The sequence below is a fragment of the Artibeus jamaicensis genome, unplaced genomic scaffold (genome assembly GCF_021234435.1).
Source record: "Artibeus jamaicensis isolate MK-2021 breed Jamaican fruit bat unplaced genomic scaffold, CSHL_Jam_final contig_391, whole genome shotgun sequence".
Classification (NCBI taxonomy): Eukaryota; Metazoa; Chordata; class Mammalia; order Chiroptera; family Phyllostomidae; genus Artibeus; species Artibeus jamaicensis.
Window position 1 is genome coordinate 11,551,546 of NW_026521814.1, and position 23,593 is coordinate 11,575,138.

The following is a 23,593-nucleotide window of genomic DNA, read 5'->3' on the forward strand; positions in this document are numbered from 1 at the left end:
AACTTACATTTTAAAAATCTCTCACATTATTCTTAGAATAAACACATGGAACTTGCAGTGTTAAAAGACTTTGGGGGAAGTCATTTAAGTCTTCTAAATTCCCTCATATGCAGGCAAGCCTAAAAATAAAACCCCTTTTACTTCTCTTGCCTCCCCTCACCCGATTTATGGTATGGTTTCTGAAACAATTCTCAATGCCAGGAGTCTATAAAAAGCTACAAATTTAAAAATATTTGCATTAAAAAAAAAGCTACAAATTTAATACAGTTACACAACTGGTAGTGGTTTGTAATAAACAGGTACCACGCATCTCACACACCTGAACAAAGTTAATTATTTCAGAAGCAAACAGGCAAAATGTACATTTTATGTTTACCATACAAGTCTGTGTTTATTCTGTATCTATTACTGACACTTCTTCATTAAAAAAAAAGTAGAAAGATGAATTAAGAAATTATTGCTGAATTCCAAAAGGACACAAACAGCTTATGTAAAATATAAAACAAAAAATATATGTGATATTAAAGAAGTGGTAATTTAAAGCACGAGCAGTCAGGAAAGGCTATGGAACAAGACAGTATCTGAGCTAAGTCTTGAAATATGTTAACTGGAAGACTAATCCTCTACTCCTTCCTGTTCCTGAAGTTTAGTATTAGTGTACCACTTACCACATTATATCAATCTTTGTATAAGTCTGTCTAACCCAATGGTTCTCAAAGGGAAGAGGGGAATCTGCCATCCAGGTTATATTTGGCAATATCTGAAGCCATTTTGTATCGTTAAGACTGGAGGGTAGGGGGTACTAATGGCATCTAATAGGTGAGAGGTGCTGCTGAACATCTTGTTAGGTCATGAATAACTTTAATGCAAGTGTCATATTTATCTTTGTATCCCCAGCATCTGCCACAACAGAAACTATATATACATATACATGCACTAGACCACAATTTAAAAGCAATGGAATACAACTTCGTATTTCAATTAAACCTCGATAATGCTTTGATAAAAATAAATAAACAAAGGCAATTTTAAGAGCCAATGAAAATTTGAAAGGAGACAACATATGAACAACTTCTAATGTCTTCCAAAATTGAAAATGTATATAATCTGCACTGGATGGTGTGGCTCTGTGGACTGAGTGCCAGCCTGTGAACCAAAAGGTCACAGGTTCAATTTAGGGTCAGAACACATGCCTGGGTTGCAGGCCAAGCCCCCCATATGGGGGCCTGCAAGAGACAACCAATCAATGTGTCTCTCACACATCAGTGTTTCTCTCCCTTTCTTTCTCCCTCCTTTCCCCTCTCTCTCTAAATAAATAAATGTATGTAATCTATAACTCAAGAATTTTACTTATAAATATGTCGTTCAGACACACATACTTTCTCTAAGGGGTAAAAATGTTTATAAGGACACTCACTGCTGTATTATTTAATGTAAGACTGCAAATAAATACCCATCAACAAGGATCTTATTAAATAAATGAAAAGATATTTGTTCAAGAACTATTATTGCCACTGCTAAAAATAAGACAGCTCTATACTTGTAATATTACAGAGATCCAACAAAAGAAAACCAAAGCAGAAGAATGAGTATGCAATGGTATAGTTTCAGGGAATGGCAGAGAATATACAGGTATGGTAATGTTAGTAAGTGTATCATTCTACCAGACATTCTATACGTTAAAAGAAAAAAACTGGTAACAATGGTTACCGGCTACGAGAGAAACTAGGGGTTAAGACAAGGGGAAAAGACTTTCTAAAGTTTCTGAATTTGTGCCTTGTGCAGGTATTGCTTATTCAAGAAACACAGTAGTCCCCCATTACCTGAGGTTTCACTTTCTCAGGTTTCAGTTACCCCGAGGTCAACTGCAGTCTGAAAATATTAAATTTCCCAAACCATCTATACAGCCATGGCTTGATAATCTAGGGTCACCCGAAACAGATGATCTTCCTACTGACGTGTCATCAGTTGCTTCTGCTGGTTCGCGCTGACTATTGGTTCTCAATGGTAGCATAACACTAGTCACAATGCCTATGTCATTCACCTTACTTCATCTGATCACGCGGGGGTTGTATCATCTCATATCATCCCAAGAAGGTGAGTACAGTTAAGATATTTTGGGACCACATTCATTTAACTTATTACAGTATATTGTTATCACTGTTCTATTTTACTGTCGTTAGCTGTATCCAGTTTATAAATTCAACTTTATCACAGGTATGTACATACAGGAAATAACACAGTACACAGAGGGTTTGGTATTATCCATGGTTTCAGGCATTGCCTGGGAGTCTTGAAACATATCCCCTCCATTCCCCAATAAGATGGGGACTACTATAAATTTTTTTTAAATAATTTTAAATGCACCAGAAAGAGGATAAGCATGAAAAACAAATTAAATGTTACTACAATGGTCCTAACAAAATGAGAATGAAGAGAAAGAAAAATAGATAAAACCAAAAAGACTTGGTGCTCTAGCTGGTGTCAGTTGGTTAGAACATCCACTACACTGAAAGGTCACACAGGAAAACAACTGATCAGTGTTTCTCTCCCACATCGACATTTCTCTCCCTCTCCTTTTCTCCCTTCCCCTCTCTCTAAAATCAGTAAATATACATTTTAAAAAATAAAAATAAAAAAGACTTAGAACTTCATAACAGAAAACAGGGAAGTTAATCCTGTACCTGCATCTGAGCAACTAAAAGTGTAGAAAAAACACAATTCCGCTAACCACTCTGGTGGGCACCCAGTAATAAATAATCCCTGCGATTCTACATCTCACCAGTAACTTCACTTTCCAAGTCTCTCAGATGACTGCTTCATACCTTCTTCCTTCTTATATTTCTAACACCTGCCCTCCTCATCATCTCAGCTTCTTATTACAAAAGGAAATTAGAAGCAATCTGACAAGAATTACCTTATCTTCCTACCGACATACCTGCACCTGCAAAGCTCTAACCTATCTATGCCATTCCCATTAAAATATGATTATCCACTACCTTATGTGGCCAGTCTCTATACCTGTGTCTAATTATTTCACCTTGCTTGCCTTCTTAAAAACTTCCTCGATTATATCTTCTTCCCGCCTCATCAGTTTCTCACTCTTTATTGAGACACTCAAGAGAAAAACCCTCCCACAACCTTAAGTCCACCTTCAGCTACCATCTCCTATTTCAATGACCCTTTTCTTAATAAGAAAAGAAACTTAAAATATGTCCCTAATTATTGTCGATACTTCCTCTCTTCCTTTAATCTCCTTTTCTAGTTGGGCTTTACTCCCCAGCACTCCACTGAAGCCACTTGTCACCAACAACCAGAACCCTATTCTATGTTTATATAACCTCCACAGTACCTGAAAGGTTTAGTATATTCACTTGGCTTCCAGATATCCCTCTCTCCTGAGAGGTCCTTCTTGTTTCTTTTGCTGGCTTCTTCTCTACTTCTCCCCCCGAAAACGTTAAAATTGTTTTAGGATTCAATACTAAAGATTTCCCTCCCTCAATTTGGTTAAGTTTCAGTTCCCAAATTTCTATTTGGTCCTTGTACAAATCTGCTATGTAATTTTTGTTACAGCCTCCAATTCTCACTTAAAAATTTCTCAAGCTTCGCTTTTATCACCTAGATCAGAAATTTTCAACCTTTTTCATCACAAGGCACATATAAACTAATTATAAAAATGTTTCAACACACCAAAAAATCTATTTTTTTGCTGATCTGAGAGAAAAACAGGTACTTTGATTCATTTACACTAGATGGCTATTGTTGTGTTGGCTGTTGTCATTTTTTTTCTTTGAAAACTAAAGAAAAAGAGGTCAGTGCCCCGGACAACATAGTCAGTTATTGCATTTTTAAAAAATTCTTGTGGCGCACTGGTTGAAAATCGTTCACAATAAACCATAAGACCATAATAAACAATCTAGTATCTGGAGTTACAGTAAGTCTATTTCTATTCCCTGTTGTTTCTCTCAGTTCTCACTCATGGTGTCTCAATGCCTCAAATGCCTGGTCCTTCTTGAATCTGTGGACACTATATTTAGAAAACCTAGAAAAATAATTTGAAGCTCAAAATGATACTACTTTCTAATCTTCTCTCTATATTCTTTCCTTATTAAATTACTAATATCCACACCAGCTTCACTTCAAAATCACTTGGGAACTTTTAAAATATATTTTTCCTAAGCCTCATGCAGAGCCATTAAAGAAACATCTATTTGTCATTCCACTTATTTATGCATTCATTGGTTCATTCTTGTACGTGCCCCGACCAGACATCAAAGCTGCAAACTTGGCCTATTAGGACAATGCTCAAACCAACAGAGCTACCCAGCCAGAGTGCTGCTGACATTTTTGGTAAGTTCCCTGTGAGAGTCTTCCTGACCAGGTGGTTCAGTTGGTTGAAGCACCATCCTATAAATCAAAAAGTTGCATGCTTGTTTTCCAGTCAGGGCACATACCTAGGTTGTGGGTCCCCTTCCTGGTCCAGGTACCCACAAGAGGCAACGGATCAATGCTTCTCTTTCTAAGAGCAATATATATATACACACACACACACACACACACGTATGTATATATAATACAAAACATACACATGTATATATCTGTGTGTATGATACACACACACACACTCTCTCTCTGTCCAGAAGGTATCCATCCACGTAATATGAAAAATAGACATTTACTGAAGATACGAGACACAAAAACAATGGACATAGGGCAATGACATCTCAGTCCCCTTCAAAGCAGGCACCTTGGGACCTCACAAAGTTCTCCCAATCTCCATCAGCTGCCCCATCCTATTTTCTTGAATCTCACTAATAGCCTGAACTCTCTTCCCTTTCAAAGGTGATTTTAGTTTGGGGAAAAGCCAGAAGTCGCAGGGTGCCAAATCTGGGTTGCAGGGGGATTAAGTCACCTGAGTGATTTGATGTTTCACCAGGAAACTCTACACAAAACACGATGCATGAGCAGGCACACTGTCATGCTGAACCTGCCAATCACCAGCTGCCCATAGCTGTGGCATTCTTAATCATCCGACTAGTTTCCACAGAGGAAATGTTCAAGCTTAATGCAAAATATGATGCAGATTTGTTGCTCTACTCACTCAGTCATTTTGAATACCAGGGCCACATAGTACACATGCTCATTCAATGGCGTCTACTGCCCCCATTAAGTACAGCAATACAGTGAAGTTGTCAATGTTCACGCATGTACATACTAGTCTACTCTCCTTGGTGGCCACGTTACACTGATATAATACAAACCATTCTCGTTATATTAACAATGGCTGGAATTTTTTCAGACAGAACTCAGGTGAGGATTATATCCTCAGGTGAGGGTTATTTAAAAAAGTTCCCTGTGAGATTCAACCATGCAGCCAAATATTGCAAGGCTATTACCCAAATGATTTCATCTGGTTACAGCCATCCATATTAACAAGTCCAAAAATTTTATCTGTAGCCCAACCTGAGCTCCAGATTGTGATATCCAAATGTTTTCTTGAACCATCCGCTTGGATTTCTAACAGGCATTTCAAATTAACAAAGCCAAAACAGAAGTCTTAATTCTCCCTTTACCCCACCCTTCTACCAGCCTAGCCAATCTTACTATCCTCTTTTGCCAGTATTACTACATCCTTTCCAACTTGCACCATTGCAACCGCCATGCCTTCATCCCTATCTGCTGCAGGGATCTTTTAAAAATGTAAATAAAACTATGTCATTTCCCTATTCAAAACCCTCCAATGTTTTCATATTAAAAAATAAAACCCAGCCCTGGCAGGTGTGGCCCAGTGGTTTGAACACCAGACTGCAAACTGAAATATCATCCACCGCTTGACTTCCCAGTCAGATGCCTATGTTGCAGGCCAGGTCACCCAGTAGCAGGCATGCAAGAAGCAGCCAATTGATGCTTCTCACACATTGATGTGTTTCTCTCTCTCTCTTCTTCCCTCTCTCTAGAACTAATAAATAAATAAAGTCTTTTTAAAAATAAAATAGAATCCAAATTCCTTACTGTGGCCTATATTATATGGTCCCCAGCCTATTTCAATCTCAAGTTCTACCACCTCTAAGGCCAGCCATCGTGGTTCATTCTCTCTTCTTAAAATACTGTTTTCCTTTAGATCTCAACATGACAGACAGGCTCCTTTCTCAACGTTCAGATCTGTACTTCAATTTTATCTCTTTATAAGGCGGTATATTTGTTAACCATCCTACTGAAAATAACCACCATCTTCTGTGGTTTTTCCATATTACCTAGTATTCCGTAACATAACTTTATTTTTTTCATAACACTCTAAAATTACTGTTTATATGTCTTCATTCACTAAAACACCAAATTCATGAGAGTGGGTGGGGGACTCTGTCTTTCACTGTTGCTAAGAATAACTGACTTCTCTAATCCAAGTTGTGGGGAGGATGGCACTACACATTAGAGGAAAACTTAGTAAGATTTATGAAAAGTGTCACATGTCAAGTACTGTCATAAAGTTGAATGCAAAAACTGTCCTCATAAACCACTAAAATGGCCATGTAATTCAGAGATTAGCTTTAATAAAGTTATTATTTTTCTAAAGATTTATTTCTTTTGAGAGAGGAAGGGAAGCAGAAAGAGAGGGAGAGAAACATCAATTGGCCAACTCTCACACGCCCTTGACTGGGAGCCTGGCCCACAACCCAGGCCTGTGCCCTGACAGGGAATCAAACCAGTGACCTTTTGTTTCCCAGGCTGGTGTTCAATCCACTGAGCCACCCTGGTTAGGGCAAATAAAGTTACTTAGATTAAAAGTAATATGGCATGATAAAACAGGGTATCAAAGGAAGAGAATTTCTAATGAAGTCACACATTAGGTGATTTCCATTCTGTTGTGTCCACTGTGAATTCTAATTTGCATTATTACTGACTACATTATGTAAACGTGTTTAATCACAAATTAAATATACTAATTCATAAAATTAAAAGTCAGCAAAAGGTGAGGGGGAAGAAAAAAAGGATTTAAAAACAAAAACTGAACAGCAATTTGTTGAAAATACATCTGTTAATCAGTTAACCTCTTTAAGATTCCATGGTTTTTAAATCATATTGCTACATCAAACTAATAGTTATTTACCAATGTTAAACTAAATAGATATTTGAGACTGCTGTAAGTTATTATCTTCAAGAAATTACTCTGGGGTCTGTGAGCACTATTTTTCCACAGAATACTAAGAAATAACAAGGGTGACCAATAACCTATAGTTAAAATGACTTTAAGGTACATAATGTATGCTAGGTATTTTTTCAATCACACAAATAATTTTAAATCTCCAATTTTCCCCACAAACTGTTAAACTGTATCAGGTGATCTGTAAATCATACAAATTAAACTCAAAAACTATGCTTGAAAGTTTCTAAATTCAGTTTTGCTCAAAAAAATAAGAAAAAAAAAGGCTAGTAAGAACTTAAATGAACTAAAAACTCACCAGGACCAAACTTAAAAGAATGTAAATGAAGAATATTTTACAGTGTGTGAGACAACACTAATTAATGCTCTTAACATATAAAATGTTATTTTTTTCAATGTCTTACAAATTAGTTGTAGGGGGAAAACAAGCAAAAAACATACAAGGCAACTGACCAAAGAAACAGAAACAGCCAATAAACAAACAAAGTTCAAGTTCCTTAATAATAAATGAATGCGGGACTTCCACCAAGATGGAGGTTTAGGTGGATGTACCGTGCCTCCTCACACAACCAAGTTTAGAGACAACTAAATATTAGCATCAGAAAACACAACCAGAACACGGAAAACTGAACTTTTCGGAAGTCTGCTAACAACAAATTCTTCAGCCCGACCGGTAAGGGGTGAAACCGGCGTCTGGTGAGGAGTTACAAAGGAGGGCTCGGTCGGACCCGGGCGCGGAATCCAGACGCGCGAATCCAGACGCACGAGCGACCGAGCAACCCACCGGGTGAGCGACTGCTGAGGAGACAATGGGGAGGCGGTGCAGCGTGTTGACTGCGGTTGCCTAATTGCGCGCGAGCGAAGGAGTGGGCGGTTGGACCGGCCGCGGCGGCGATAGACGGCGACCAAGGCGATAGAGGGCGCCGCCATTTCCCCCACATACAACGTCACACATACAACGTCACTGACCACGCCCCCACATACAACGTCACAACCAAGCGACCTGGGACTCCAAGGCGCCGCTTCTCCCACTTAAAGGGCCAGAACAGACCAAAAATGTCGCAGGAAGACCTCAAAGCCCCACAGATAAATCTAAGCGACGAAGAAATAGCAAAACTCTCAGACGCACAGTTTAAAACACTGGTCATCAGCTTCCTCACAGATCTGGTGGATTATAGCCACAAATTAGAGAAACATATGAAGGCTAAATTAAGGGAAATGAATGGAATTCCACAGGAAACCCATAGAGATGAAAAGGAAACTGGGACTCAAATCAATGGAGTGGACCAGAAGAAACCAAATAATGGCCAAACAGAAAAGAGTCAAGGAGCAAGAATTCAAAGAAATGAGGAGAGTCTTAGGAACCTCCAGGACATCTTTAAACGCTCCAATATCCGAATTATAGGGGTACCAGAAGGGGGAAAGACACAACCACCAGTGGAAAAACTATTTGAACAAATAATAAAAGAAAATTTCCCCAATCTGGCAAAGGAAATAGACTTCCAAGAAATCCAAGAAGCCCAGAGAGTACCAAAAAAGTTGGACTCAAGAAGAAACACACCAAGGCATATCATAATTACATTAGCCAAAATTAAAATGAAGGAGAGAATCCTAGAAGCAGCAAGAGCTAAGGGGACAATCACCTACAAAGGAGTCCCCATCAGACTGTCAGCAGATTTCTCAAAAGAGACCTTACAGGCAAGAAGGGGCTGGAAAGAAATATTCCAAGTCATGAAATCTAAAGACCTACAACCAAGATTGCTCTATCCAGCAAAACTTTCATTTAGAATGGAAGGACAGATAAGGTGCTTCTCAGATAAGACCAAATTCAAGGAGTTCATCATCACCAAGCCCTTATTATATGAAATGTTAAAGGGACTTGTCTAAGAAAAAAGAAGTTAAAGAAACATGAACAGTGAAAGGACAACAAACTCACAGTTATTAACAACCACACCTAAAACGAAAGCAAACTAAAAGGACAGCTAGATCAGGAGTGGAAACATAGAAATGAAGATCTCAAGGAGGGTTAGCAACAGGGGAGTGGGAGGAGGAGATGGGGGGAGAAGGTACAGAAAACAAGTAGCATAGACAGTAGATAGAAAATAGATGGGGGGGGCAAGAATAGCATGGGAAATATAGAACCTAAAGGACTTGAGACACATGGACATAAACTAAAGGGGGGTAATGGTGGGGTTGGGGGGGCAGGGTGGAGGGGAATGAAGGGGGGAATAGAACAACTGTAACAGCATAATCAATTTAAAAAAATAAATTTAATAAATAAATAAATAAATGCATTGGATTATTCTTTTTACCCCCCCCAAAATTTTGCTATTTGATGCCCTCCCTATACTGTCATACAATGCTAAAGAACATTTTACAATATATTTTAAAACCTTGAATAGTAACATTTTTTATTCAACAATTCCACTTCTAGTACTTCTGGGTAAAGAAATAATTAGAAATATGAGCAAAGATTTGTATATAACAGGAATAATAAGAAATGACCTAAACATAAAATATAGGATTAGTTAAACCATGGAATAGCCATACAAAAATACTTAGTAATAAAACCAAATAATCATATTGTAGAAAATTACTGGTGTGGGAAAACACACACAATATACTGTTTTTAAAAAAGTTATAAAGCTGCTGTGTATACAACCCTAATTTCATAAACATACATTATATATATGGTAAAAAAAAGACGGAAGATTATATGGCAGAATTATCATCAGAGAAATTACTGGCTGAGGGATTTACTGGCCTTTCTAAAACTAAATAAAAAATTTTTAAAAATAAATAAAACCCCATATTTATCAGAGCAGCAGCTCTAAAACTTAATTTGATACCAGGATCACTTTATCTTTTAAAAATTACTGAGGCCCTGGCCAGGTGGAATAATTTATTGGAGTATCACCCCATGCACCAAAGGGTTGCAGGTTCAATCCCCAAGCAGGACACATACCTAGGTTACAGGTTTGATCCCCAATTGGGGCACATACAGGAGGCAACCCATCTATCATGGATCAATGTTTCTCTCTCGCATCAATGTGTGCCTGCCTGTCTGTCTCCCTGCCCCCCATCTCTCGCTAAAATCAGTAAACATATCTTCAGGCAAGGAGTTAAAAAAAAATTACTGAGAACTTCAAGAAGTTTTGTCTATAAGAGTTATACCTATGTACTAGAGAAGGGGCATGAGGGAGACCGACTGGCACATGGCAATGGAGAGTGATAAAATGATACTGTATTTTGATTATGGTGAGTACACAACTGCGTACAGCTATCAAAATGTGCTGAACTGTACACTAAAAGGGGTGAATTTTACTACACATCAATTATGTCTTTATTAAAAAAATGAAAAAAATTTTAAATTTGAGGACCTCAAAGGGCCTTTGTGTACATAAGCACACATATCTATTAATATTCACAGTATTAGAAATCAAAACTGAGATCATTTTAAAGATGCATTAATTTTAAAATAAACTTAAGTGTTAATATAAGTGGCAACTTTTTATGAAAAATGTATTTTCAAAAAATGTATTAAGAACATTTGACATTTTTGCAAATCTAATATCTGGCTTTGCCATTATTCAATCTGTTATGTTATGACACATCATGTAACCTGTGGAAAATTCCTCTGTACACTAATTCTGAGGTAAGACTGCAACAAATAACATCTTAGTGTTATTATACTTTATGTATGTTTAATACATTGTTGTTATTGTTAGTTATTATTATTATTATTATGACCTCAGTGACCTCCCCATAAAAGGGTTTCAGGGACTCCCAGACCACACCCCGGAAACCAATCCATTACAATTTGGGGGTAAAATTATATAATGTCTGAGATCTACTTTAAAGTATTCTAGCAAAAATAACATTTTAAATGGTGGAAACAGAGGAAACAAGAATGGTAGGATGGCAGTAACTGCTGAAGCTGTGAGGTAGTTATATTACAGCTCATTACATATTTCTCTTGTTTATTTTTCAAATTTTCTGTAATTTTTGAAGTTACTGGTATTTTACAGTCAGTTAAATCATTAATTTTTTACTGACTTCTCTGATCACTATTAAATGCTCATTTCCCACTCATTTCCTCTGGATCTACTTTTCTAATTAACCCTCAGTAGTTACTTTAGGAAAGGTTTTTGTATAATAAACTCTCAGTCCTTGAATATTTTAAATATCTTCATTATACCTTAATTCTTGAGTAGGGGGTTTACATGCATATAGAATTTGGGGCTGCTGGTTATTTTCTCACATTACTATGAAAATACTACTACACAATCTCCTGGTATCTGTGTGGCTGACAGAGTTTGTAAGTAATCTGTTTTTTCTGTGCATTAAAATTTAAGATTATCTCTTTCTCTGTAATTTCATTATAAGTCAAGGGTGCACTTGTTTTATTCTAATACTGAAGTAAAATTTTCATCTGGGAACTCTATTTCTTCAACAGGAGAAAATTCTCAGCCATTATCTCAGCAAATATTGTGTTGGTTGTTTTTTGCCATTCGCTTACTCTTACCGAAATTCCTATGAGGTGGCATGCATATATACAGATTCCCAAATGAGTTCAGAATTAGAAACAAAGCTGAGTACACAGTACGCTATCTAAAATATCCTCCGAAGGTGCCCTCTTAGCGCAGTAGGCAGCGCGTCAGTCTCATAAAATATCCTCCAGTTATGTTTAATGATAAAACTGTAAATCTATATAAAAACTAGCTAAGCTGTTTCTCCAATTGTATGAGAGGGCTAAAAGATCTACCAATTACTTTAAATCGGCATAGATCATATTCATACACTGCCCCCCACTCTTTAGTTCTAAGACTGCACTTTCCACCATATACTTCTGCTTTTCATGCAGTAGGTCTGGCCTTTTTGTATTACTTGTTCTGGCCTTAGGTAAAACCAATAAAGACTTTATGTTTTCTGTTAGAATTGCTAATAAAAATGTTTCAGAGGACTTTTCCTCCATTCACCATAAAAAAAGAACGTAAGGCTAGTATTTCCCCCCCAAAAAATGAAAAATACTGAGGCAAAAATAACTACAAAAAAAGAGAAGAAAAATCACACTACTTAAGTAAATTAAACAAAATACCAAGTCACTGTAGTACAGTAAAGGAAAAAAAAAAAAAACAAAGACTAGTTGTGAAGCCTTGGGATAATTTCCTTCCCTACCCAAATATTGAAACAGTAACAAGATTACTACAAGAAAAAATTATGTAAAATAATTATTTATAAAAATACCTAAATAGTACACAAAAGGAGTACATAAAAGATCTCTCCCTTTTGCCTCTCAATACTTAAGCAATTAAGTATACAATTTTAAAAATTCAATTTTTTTGTAGTGCTTCCATTCTGTCACTACTAATTTTAAAATGTACAGCTACCCATTAGTCCACAACTTTGCAGATTTCAATGGATAATGAGAATTCTAAACATTAGGGTTTTTTTGCTTTTAAATCAGTATAGATTTCTATAGACCTCTCTTCCTACCTCAAATACCTAACTGCATTTTAAATATGGCCAGTCTTAAAGGATAATTCTGCATTTAGACAAAACAAAATCAGGTACAGCAGTGGTCCCCAACCTTTTTGGCACCAGGGACCAGTTCGTGGAAAACAATTTTTCCAAGGACCAGGGTGGGGGGAATGGAGTCGACGTGATTCAAACACATTACATTCAGGCTCACCTCCTTCGGTGTGGCCCAGTTCCTAACAGTCCAGGCCATTTCCAGTCCTCAGGCAGAGGTTGGGAAGCTCTGTAGTAGGGGGCTAAAATTTGAGACTAAGTCTTGGCTTCAATTTTAGGGAAGTTTCCTAACTAGAAAAGACACTGGAAAGATATGTAAATTCATACTTTGTCTCCTCCCACCCAATTTCAAATATACAACAATGGCAAATTAAAAATAAAAAACAAGTTCTCTAAAATAACAACCATTCTCAAAGGGCATGAAATTAATAGAAATGTAATCAATGAGTGGGGCTGAAGTTTGGGGCCTGATGAGCTCTATGTACGTTCTAAGAAAGATGTGGGTTTGATTTCTAAGGGATAAAAGGCTTGTGACATATCCTTCTCATGAGGGGTGCAGAGTCAGATTCACTACTTAAAACAGGTTAGAGGAAAGGTCATATTTGTTAAGAGAGAATCTAAAAGTCAAAGAAATTCCATGGCCCCAAAATGTGAATTCTCATGTATCTTGGAAAATTGTTACATTAATTCCATATTAACTAAAAATAAAAATGCAAACCAATGATGTGAAAGTTTTAAGTATACCATCTGGGCATACAATGCCATAATAGATTAAATTTTTACCAGCTTTTCAGGTGAAAAAAATCCCAAAATAATTTATCTTCCTTCCTGTCAATCAAAAAGACTACATCAAAGGACTGGTTTTCCTATTACCAAATATCCCCCAAATTAAAATTTCTTGGTTTTTATTACTAAATATGCTGCTGTGTACATTGCAGCATTTTAACTTTTCTCGTTTTCCTCATTCCTTTAAATTGGAACAAAATTCAAATTTAATGGTCTTCTGAAATGCTTCTTTATTTTACCTTTCCTTGCCACATTCAATAAACTAAATTACCCCTTTTTAAATTCCTTTTTGCATTTAATTCATACAGTATTGCTATTTCGATAGTATTTTAGAAATAAATTAGTGTACTGAAACACTTGGTGCTTTATACCAGTCTAATTTCATGACCAACATGAATCCACAAAATCACAAATACAATGGTTTTAACCAAAAAGTATGTTTAGTTTTTTCAATAGGATGGCTCTAGTCACACTTAGTTGTTTTAAACTTCATTAGAAACAATTTTGTTAGATTGTACTGTTACAGCTGTCACATCAGTTTGCATTTTAAGAAAAAACCTTAACAGCCCTGGCTGGTGTGGCTCAGTTGATTGAGTGCCAGCCTGAAAACCAAAAGGTTGCTGGTTCCATTCCAATCAGGACACATGCTGGGATATGGGCCAGGTACCCAGTAGGGGGGGTGCATGAGAGGCAACCACACACTGACGTTTCTCTACCTTTCTTTCTCCCTCCCTTCCCCTCTCTCTACAAATAGCTAACTAAATAACTAAATACTTAACAAAACTGGTGAATTTTTTGTGCAGCCATTTTAATATTGAATATGGAAGAAAATACAAAATATTCCTGCCATATTTTGTTTTATTATTTCAAGAAAGGTAAAGCCCAACTGAAGGGCAAAAAAGGATTTGTGTAGTGTATGCAGAAAGTAGTGTTTCTTGACACTACTGACATTTTGGCCAAGTAATTCTTTACTATGGGGCTGTCTTACGCATTGCAAGATGCTTAGCAGCACCGCTGGCCTCTATCCACCAGAAGCCAATAGAATAGTGGGAGACAGCTGACATACTCAAAATATCCAAGTCATGTAAGTTATTGGTGAAAATGAAAAAAAAATGTGTCTTTTAATTATGAAAAAAACTAAACAAACTTCTGGCCAACCCAATATATAGAACTCCATAACCTTAACTTTGTAGAAGCTTTAAAAACTGGTTTCTAAAAACTTTCTGCTAGGTCTTCAGAAATCTGTCATTCTACCTGTAGTTCTCAAACTTTCCAGTTTCAGGACTTTTTTCTAAACTCTTAGAAAGAGTTTAACTACTGAGGTCCCCAAAAAGCTTTTGTGCATGTAGAATATACATTGTGGCACTTACTGTATTCTAAATTATAGGAGAAATTTACATTTTAATTGACTTAAAAAGAGTAAATTCCATGTTAACACAAAGTAACATTTTATGAAAAACAACTATTTTCCAAAAATAAAATAAAAGGTTGATTAGGAGACCATGTTTTTTACACTTTTGAAGATCTCTTTAATGTCTAGATTAAAAGAAGACAACTAAAGTCTTGTATTTGCTTCTACATTCAATCTGTTGCAATGTGTGGTTTGGGTTGAAGCATATGCAAAGTATCTAGTCTCACAAAGATTACGTGGCTGGAAAAGGAATTGTAGGTATTCTTTTATACTTGCCCAAACTTGACAAGTAGCAGTTTCATAAAGGTCTATTGCAATGCAGAATCTGAAACCATATTGGTAAACGTTCCATATGCTTGTTACTTGATCTACCTCTAATTTTAAATGGATCTTTTACCCATGCATAATTTTGTAACATGAGCTGATCATTTGAAAACTACTGGTTCACCGAGTAAATCATATACATCTTCCAAATGTTATTAGCACATTCCATTACACTACAGTATCCAAACAAATCTTACTATTTAATATTATCCTCCTCATCAGAAAAGTACTGTATTCATTAACACACTATCAAGTTCATAGTCATAGATTCAAGTTTTCCAAAGTTCAAACTTTCACTATAAAACCCAAATTTTACCATTGACAACAAATACTGTCAGGTTTTTTCTTTTAAATACACAATTATTAAGTAATAATCAATTCATTATTTTAAAGAAAATATGTCACTTCAATACAGGAGTCTCCCAATAACCACAGCTTGTCAGCCATTCTTTCAAGTAAAGTTTAATGAAAATATCATCTAGTTCAGCTTTCAACTCACACAGCTACACAATTGGAAAAAAGTATTTTCTTGGTAATATAATCTTTGTAAAGTACTTTACTAGAGCATACTCTTCGTCACACACACAAAAAAAATTACAAAGACATGCCAGCAGGAAATGCAAGTCAAAAACATCCATTCAGATGGCTATAATCAAAAAGGACAATGATAAGTATTGGTAAGGACTTAGAGAAACCCTCATATATTTCTGGTGAGAATGTACAAGGTACAGTCACTTTGGAAAACCATTTTGGAAGTTCTTCAAAATGTTAAACATGGAGTTACCATTTGATCTAGCAATTCCACTGCTAAGCATATATCCAAAAGAAATTGAACAGTCCACCAAAAAAAAAAACTGTACACACATGATGTGCATAGCAGCATTTGTCATAATAGCCAAAACATGGAAACTTTGTCCACCAACAGATAAATAAAATGTAGTATATTCATACAATGGAATATTATTCAACCACAAAAAGAATCTTGAAAATATGCTAAATGAAAAAAGCCAGACACAAAAAGCCATTTATTACATGATTTCATTAATATGAAATGGAACTCCATTAATATGAAGAGCAAATGCAGAGAAAATAGATTAGAGGTTGCCAAAGGCTAAGGTGGGTGGGGGGATGAAGAGTGACTGCTAATACTGAAAAACAATTAAAAAAAAAGTGACTGCTAATCGGTACAGGGTTGGGGGGAGCTGTGATGAAAATGCTCTAAAATTAGACAGTGGTGATGGTTGCACAAGTCTATAACTATATTAAAAAGAACTAAGCTGAAAACTTTAAAGGGTGAATTTTATGGTATGTGACTTTCCATAATTAAGCTATTATTTTTTTAAAAAAACATGCAGCATTCAAGGGTCAAAATTTACTAAAAATAACTATTTTGACTGGTTTAACAAGGTCATTCTTCAGTGAAACACGCTTCTCTCTTATTTTTTTTAATCCTCACCAGAGGAAATGTTTACTGATGTTAGAGAGAGGGAGGGAGAGACACAGTGATTTGAGACAGAAACATCAATCAGTTGCCTTTACTCAAAGGCATCCCCACCAGGGACTGAACTCTGTACCCTAGGTATGTACCCTGGCTGGAATTGAACCCACAATCCTTTGGTGCATGGGACAACACTCCAACCAACTGAGTCACCCAGCCAGGGCCAAACACATTTTTCTTTAACTGTAAGTGCAATGTCATAAAAATACAACTAGGATAGTTCTGTGCCACTATTTTGATTTGTGCTAAGATACAAGCAGTTATAGCCACCATCAATGAAAGTGTCAACACAATAAAAAAGGCAAATAACTTGTGTAATATTATTATGAAAAGCAGTTTGACATTAACAACCACTAAGAGTCTCAGAGATCCCCCCAAGGGTCCAAAGACCATACTCTGAGAAATGCTGCTCTAAACCACAGCTTTACTAGACTCAAATTCAATTAAAGGTTTTTCAAGGACAGACCTAAGGCTTCAAGACAATTCCAGTTTTCTAAACATGTACCACAAATTTCTCAAGGAAAAAACAGTAGTCTTTACTGTAACAAATCTTATTATCAATAAATTATTTCAAATGTCCCAATTTAAGAGTTTAGAATCACTGACTTACTGGAAGGTTAAAAATCAAATAAATAAATAAATAAATAAATAAATAAATAAATAAAATAGAAGAGTGAAAGAAATGATTTAGCACACAAAACATTCATAAAATGTTACCTAAATAAATAAGGTAATGATGACAGTATGTCTTCTGAAACTATACTATTTAATTCCTGCACAACTCTTTGTTTCTATTCAAAGGGTAGACTTCTGAAATTTCTACCCATGCTATCAATAACAACATATCTAGCATGGCTAAGTTTAATGCCCACTACACACTTAGAAGAATAAACTATCACAGAATCAAAGAATTTTAAGCTTGGAAGTGACCCTTGATACAATTACCTAGCCCAACAGCCCAATTTTACACGATGAGGAACAGAGTTTGCAAGAGAAAAAGTAACTTGCCCAAAATCACACAGCTAGCTACTGGCTGAGACAGCATGAATAATCTTTATTCCCAGTACCACATTTTTACTACGCCAACCAGATTCCTCAACCAAATACAGTATAGTGCAGAAAACACTTTAACTTACACCACACCAAGGACAACCAAGACACTTTACCTGCCAAATAAAATTTTTGTAATGATTTGCAATGTCAATCAAATGAGAAAACAAATACAAAATTGAGTAAAGAAAAACTACAAATATATTGACATGATGGAGAAATAAATCCTTGACTTCAAAAACCACAAACTTTCAATGAAGAACAATTTGGAAAGCACCTGGATGTCTACTTTTCATACAAACAGGGCAATTTATCATCACCTTTAAAGATAAAAAGATACTAATAAATACCCAAAGCAAAAAATTTCCAGATGTATTAACAGATCACTGTACCTATCTATGTTATGACATGACTTAAGACTTACCTGCAGGACTGTCAGCATTCTCTCCTGGGTGTAGCTGTATACCTGTAGAATCTATAGAGTTTACTGTAACTGTCTGTAGATTTGGCAACTGACCAGTGCTTAGACTAACTGGAGTTGAAGTCAAGGCTCCACCTGCTGCAACTTGACCAAGCGTGAGTGTCTGAACAGGCGTCAAAGTTATTTGTTGGGCAGCAGTATTCTGTATTTGCAAATTCTGCAAGTTCTGGACCCCTTGTACTTGAAATGTTTGCCAAGTTATTTGTCCAGAAGGGGTCACTGTCTGTGCCTGAATTAAAAAGGTTCCAGGATTCAGCTGCAACTGAAGATTTTGCAAAGCCTGCTGTGATATATTCTGACCACTGGCTTGCACACCATGGATTGTCTGTGGTGCAATACCTTGCACAATCTGGGCTTGACTGGTTGGCTGCTGAGTCTCTTGAAGTTGTAGATGTTGTACAACAGGCTGTGCCGTAGAAACCTGAATATTCTGAGCCTGTGCCTCTTCAGAAACAGGCGACTGGATATAATTTCCCTGAAGATCTGAAGAATGAACTTGCCCACTAGAAGTAGTCAAGCTATTTGTGTTTTGTTGCAATATACCTGTACTATCTATAGTGACAGGCAACTGTGATGAAGAGGACGTTGGCACAAATAAATCTGTATCAGTATTAGTTTCATTAATATCAGGAGAAACCCGCTCACCAGTCCTTTCTGAATTGTCTGAACTATCCATAGCTTGTCCTGTGTTTATCAAATGTCCATCGGCATTAATGCCTGCAGTCATTGTCTGAGAACTGCTCGAGAGTCCCAAAGAATCTAGATCGACACTATTAATTGGTACAAAGGTAATATTTCCTGGCAGACCAAGAGGCACATTAGCAACTACTTGGGTTTGGCCAGGAAAAGATGAACCACCAATTGCAACTCCCTGAACCTGGACTTGACCAGTCTGTGGTATGAGATTCTGGATATTAGCAGGAGGTGTTCCAGAGGCAAGCAAGGTCTGATTAGAGCCAGGAATGATCTGAATTTGACCACTTTCTTGATTTATACCTCCATTATCTGAAGTTCCTGTGAAACCAATCTGAACCTGCTGACCGTCTGTGGACTGAATCTGTGGTATTACTTGATATTGAACATTGGACACTGTGCCATTCGATGACTCTGATCCTGGTGCAACTGAAAATATTTGTTGATTCTGCAAATTCTGAAGGGGAAGAACATACTGCCCACTAGAAGTAGCAGCACTTGGAATCTGTACTAGATTACCCGCTTCATCTTTTATAGTTGTAGGTGTGGCTGATAAAACCTCCCATCGGTTTGGTGCTCCTCCTAACTGTGCAGCAGCCAAATCACCTGTCTGAATGAAGAAAACAAAAAACGCTTTGTAATATAGTCTTTGCTTTATGACCACACACTAAAGCTTTTTTTGGGTGGCGGGGGGATGGGGATGGAGGCAGAGGAACATGGACTGACCACCTCATACATATGCCCCACACCCCACGTGGGGACCAAACCCACAACCCAGGAACGTGTCCTGACCAGGAATTGGACCCGCAATTTTCTCTTTGCAGGATGATGCCCAGTCAACTGAGACACACTAGTCAGGGTCACAAACTAATCTTTTAATCACTCATCTATGTTCTCCAATGTTATACAGTTAGAAATAAGTAAATATAAGTGGCTAGAAAAAATTATAAACAGCTCAAACCAGACACACCTCAAACACTGAAGAGTTCAAAAATTACACAATGCACTAAAAATTATCACTTAATCAGATGCATTATAAATAAGAAAAAAGAAACAATGCAGTGTTATCAAATTACCTTAATTAGAAAAGTTGAGATTCATATATTATTACTATAAACCTTAAATCAATCAATTAAATTAACTCTTTTATGGCATGTATTAATGTACTCCAGTGTAAACTCATGGTTAGGGATATTCTATTACTTTACTTTTCCCATGAACTACTTAAAAAATATATAACACCTTTAAAATTTAGTAAGGAAAGGTTACTGCCCTGTGACTGACCACATGACAAAGTCACCCCATCCAAAAAGTTCTTCTAGAATCTAAGAGCTGAAGGATGACTGTGGCATTACCTACTACTCTATTTAAGTTTGCAGTAAAGTGCCAGGCATAGACATTTTACATTCAGTGACCTGGTGGAATCTCAGGGGTCATCCCCTTATTTCACAGATTAAGCAATTCAAAAAAAAAAAAAAACCAATGTAGGAAAGGAAAAAAGCAATAAAATCCTACATCTCAATATTAAAGGACAGATTTTCTTTTTCAGGATATAGTAACAGTAATATCTAATATTTGAGCTGTTCTTTTACATGGCAAGTACTATAATTGGGACCTATAAAATTCTACCATTTACTCCTTACAACAATCCTAACAGGAAAGTACTAGCATTATTCCCATTTTACAGATGAGAAAATCGAGGGACAAAAAAAAATCATGTAACTATCTAATGCAAAAACAAGATATATAACTGGGCCAAGTCTAACCCCAGAAACTAGGCTCTCAAATACTATACGACACTGTCTCTCACTAAGACCAGGGGTAAAGACATGGGGAATGAGACCCTACCCTATATTAATTACTCACCATCAAAATAAAACCATCCCTACCCCACTTTCCTTCTAGATCTACATGTGATCTCCCCTAAAATGCCACATATTAGTAGACAATGAGAACACAAGCATATCTAGCCCAGCATGCTCAACCTAGGATCCACACCTGAGTTTCAAAGAGCTCTGAACCCTCTAAAGTAGCATACCAACTTCTTGAGAAAGTGCAAAGTGCAACTGAGGAGAGGAGTGGGAATGGGGAGGGAGGCAAGATAACCTAGAGTTTCATCGTATTTTCAAAGGGGGGTCTGTGACCATAAAAAGTTTATTAAAGAAACTACCTAATTTTCATCCAGATACACAGTTAAAAGGATATGTTTCAATGGATAAACCACAGTATTAATGACTCAATTCAAGATATTTGTTCTTATCTATTAAGGTGAAATAAACTTTGAGTAATCAAGAGATACAATCTTACTTGTCAAATGGTTCACAATCTAGCCAAGCAGCCATACACATACATGCTACTACAGTCATCCCTCAATATATTGTGGATCACTTGTTGCTGCTTCCCTGTATCGAAGTTAAAAAAAACGAAACAGTGAATCCACAATAAGTGAACAGATACAGTGAAGGATGACTATATACTTCACTGGTGAGTACCCATATAGAATTTTATAAGTTGTTAAAATTATGCAGGTTTAAGAGTGTAGAAAGTGTTTAAGAGCATATGAAGTGTTTATAGGAGTGTGGGAAAGGTTTATAGGAGTGTGGGAAGGGTTTATAAAGCCTTAAAATATATATAAATAATAAAGTAAATATAACGCTGTTACTTCACAGATTTTCACTTATCGCGGGGGTCTCTGGAATGTAACTCCCACAACAGGTGAGGGATTACTGTATATGTGAACAGTGGTGTACACTAGCCACAAGATCAAAATGCTATTTCAGAACACAGAAGATTGAAGAGATATTTACATAAGAGATATTTAAAGTAATCTTAGAATAAAATTTAAGAGTCCATTCTGGACAATTAGTAAATAGAGACAGAAGCATAAATAAAGAAATAAAACCAATAAATTCACAGTCAAAAAAGAAATATGTAGTTTTGTGTTCAAGAGAGGATTCAAAAAAGGCTCAGATGCAGAGAAAAGCAATGGAAAACAGAACTCGATTTTTATCAGGGCCTGTAATAAATGGCTTTGTAGATCCTGCTAAAGAGTTTGGACTTTATCCTACAGAGAGTGAATCAAAGCTATAAAAGGTTTTTAAGAAAGTTAGTGGTGTAATCAGATCTGTTTTATAAAGATAAACTAAGGCAGAGAAACTGTGGGACCAGTAAAAGCATCTAACCCTGAACTGAAATACTCATTTAAATATAATCTTTTAAACTTATCAAACTTATGTTATTAAAATGAAGTACCAGACATTAAAGTAATGTCATTCAACTTATATCTGAAACAGAAATTACAAGCTTAAGTCATCTTTCCCTATATTCAAGTTAACAATTCACATTTCATGTCAATCTCTTGATATTTTAAATAAAGTAAACCTATACTTTATACTGAAATCTGCAGTAAAGTATATCCAAAATCTAATCCTTACCTTAAGATTATCAATCACCTTTAAAGGTTGCTGAATTTTTTCTGTCCAGCATTAAATTTACAATTATTCAACTTAAATGAAAGAATATAGTGTGTCATATACAAATTAATTTCATAATACTGGCATTTAGACCCTTTTTCATCTTTAAAAAAGGTTACTTTATGACAGCTAGAAAGTATTCTTTTTACAATATAAAGGGCAGGTATTCAACCATTATTGAATAGCTTTCTAGTCAAGAAAGTCTTTGAAAATACAACTCCTCAAATGACAGTTCTGAGTAAATAGCACCTGAGTACCACCCCTCCCTCTGGAGAAGCTAAATAAAAATAAACTGTAATACCACTTTTTCCAACAATTTGGGTCACTAACTAAAGGAAACCCCCCAAAAAATGTTTAAAAAGGGGAAATCCCCAAATTTTAGGACAAAAGGATATATTTAAACTCTTTTGAGTAAACCTAGAGTGAAAAACATATATAAAAAACAATTGCCCTAGCTGATGTGGCTCACTGGGTAAAGTGCCAGCCTATGAACTGAAAGATCACCAGTTCAATTCCCAGTTAGAGCACATGCCTAGGTTGCAGGCTAGATCTGGAGATAGCGAGGGGCAACTGATCCATGTTTCTCTCCTTTTCTCCATCCTTTACCCTCTCCCTAAAAAATAAATAAATTTAAAAAATATATTGATGAAGCACAAGCCTGGGGGTTGGGGGTAGGGAGGACCTAGGCACAGCAAGAGATAATTGAAGGAAGAAAGAACAGTAAGATTTTTCTTTAATGAAATAACTAACTTATAGTTTGAAAAGCCTTACTTAGTATTTTGGGGGGGGGTTTAATGGAATGGCAGAAAACACTGAACTAGAAAACTAGACTTTCATGATTTAAGCTAAGGTTATACTTGGGGAAGAGAAGTATACTACACCAGAGGAAAAAAACTCAGAAATGAGTTCAGTCCTAGCTAGACCTGTAGAATTGTGTGTGAATTAGAGCAGGACTGAATTTTCTTATGTTAAAAATGGGAAAAATATTACTTTGTAGGACTATACATTATAGTGCTTTACAAACTATAAAAATACTATACTACAAAGCACTATGCAATCCTAAGGTATCATTATGATTACTAAGATTTTAAGAATAGATTTGAAAAATATCCATTAGATGCCTAGCATAATTCCTGGTACAAAGATTAGTAAGTATTTGTTGAATGGATAGTCAAAGCTATCT

The 23,593-nt window shown here is 36.2% G+C and overlaps 1 protein-coding gene across 3 annotated transcripts in view; it reads right to left on the reverse strand.

Annotated features, from left to right (window-relative positions):
- SP3 (Sp3 transcription factor) overlaps window positions 1–23,593 on the reverse strand; it is a 58,526-nt gene that overhangs the window by 29,502 nt on the left and 5,431 nt on the right. For all 3 annotated transcript variants that reach the window (XM_037151270.2, XM_037151271.2, XM_037151269.2), the window contains exon 4: window positions 18,188–19,547. In XM_037151270.2, the coding sequence (XP_037007165.1) occupies window positions 18,188–19,547 (1,360 nt within the window). The remainder of the gene's footprint in view (window positions 1–18,187; window positions 19,548–23,593) is intronic.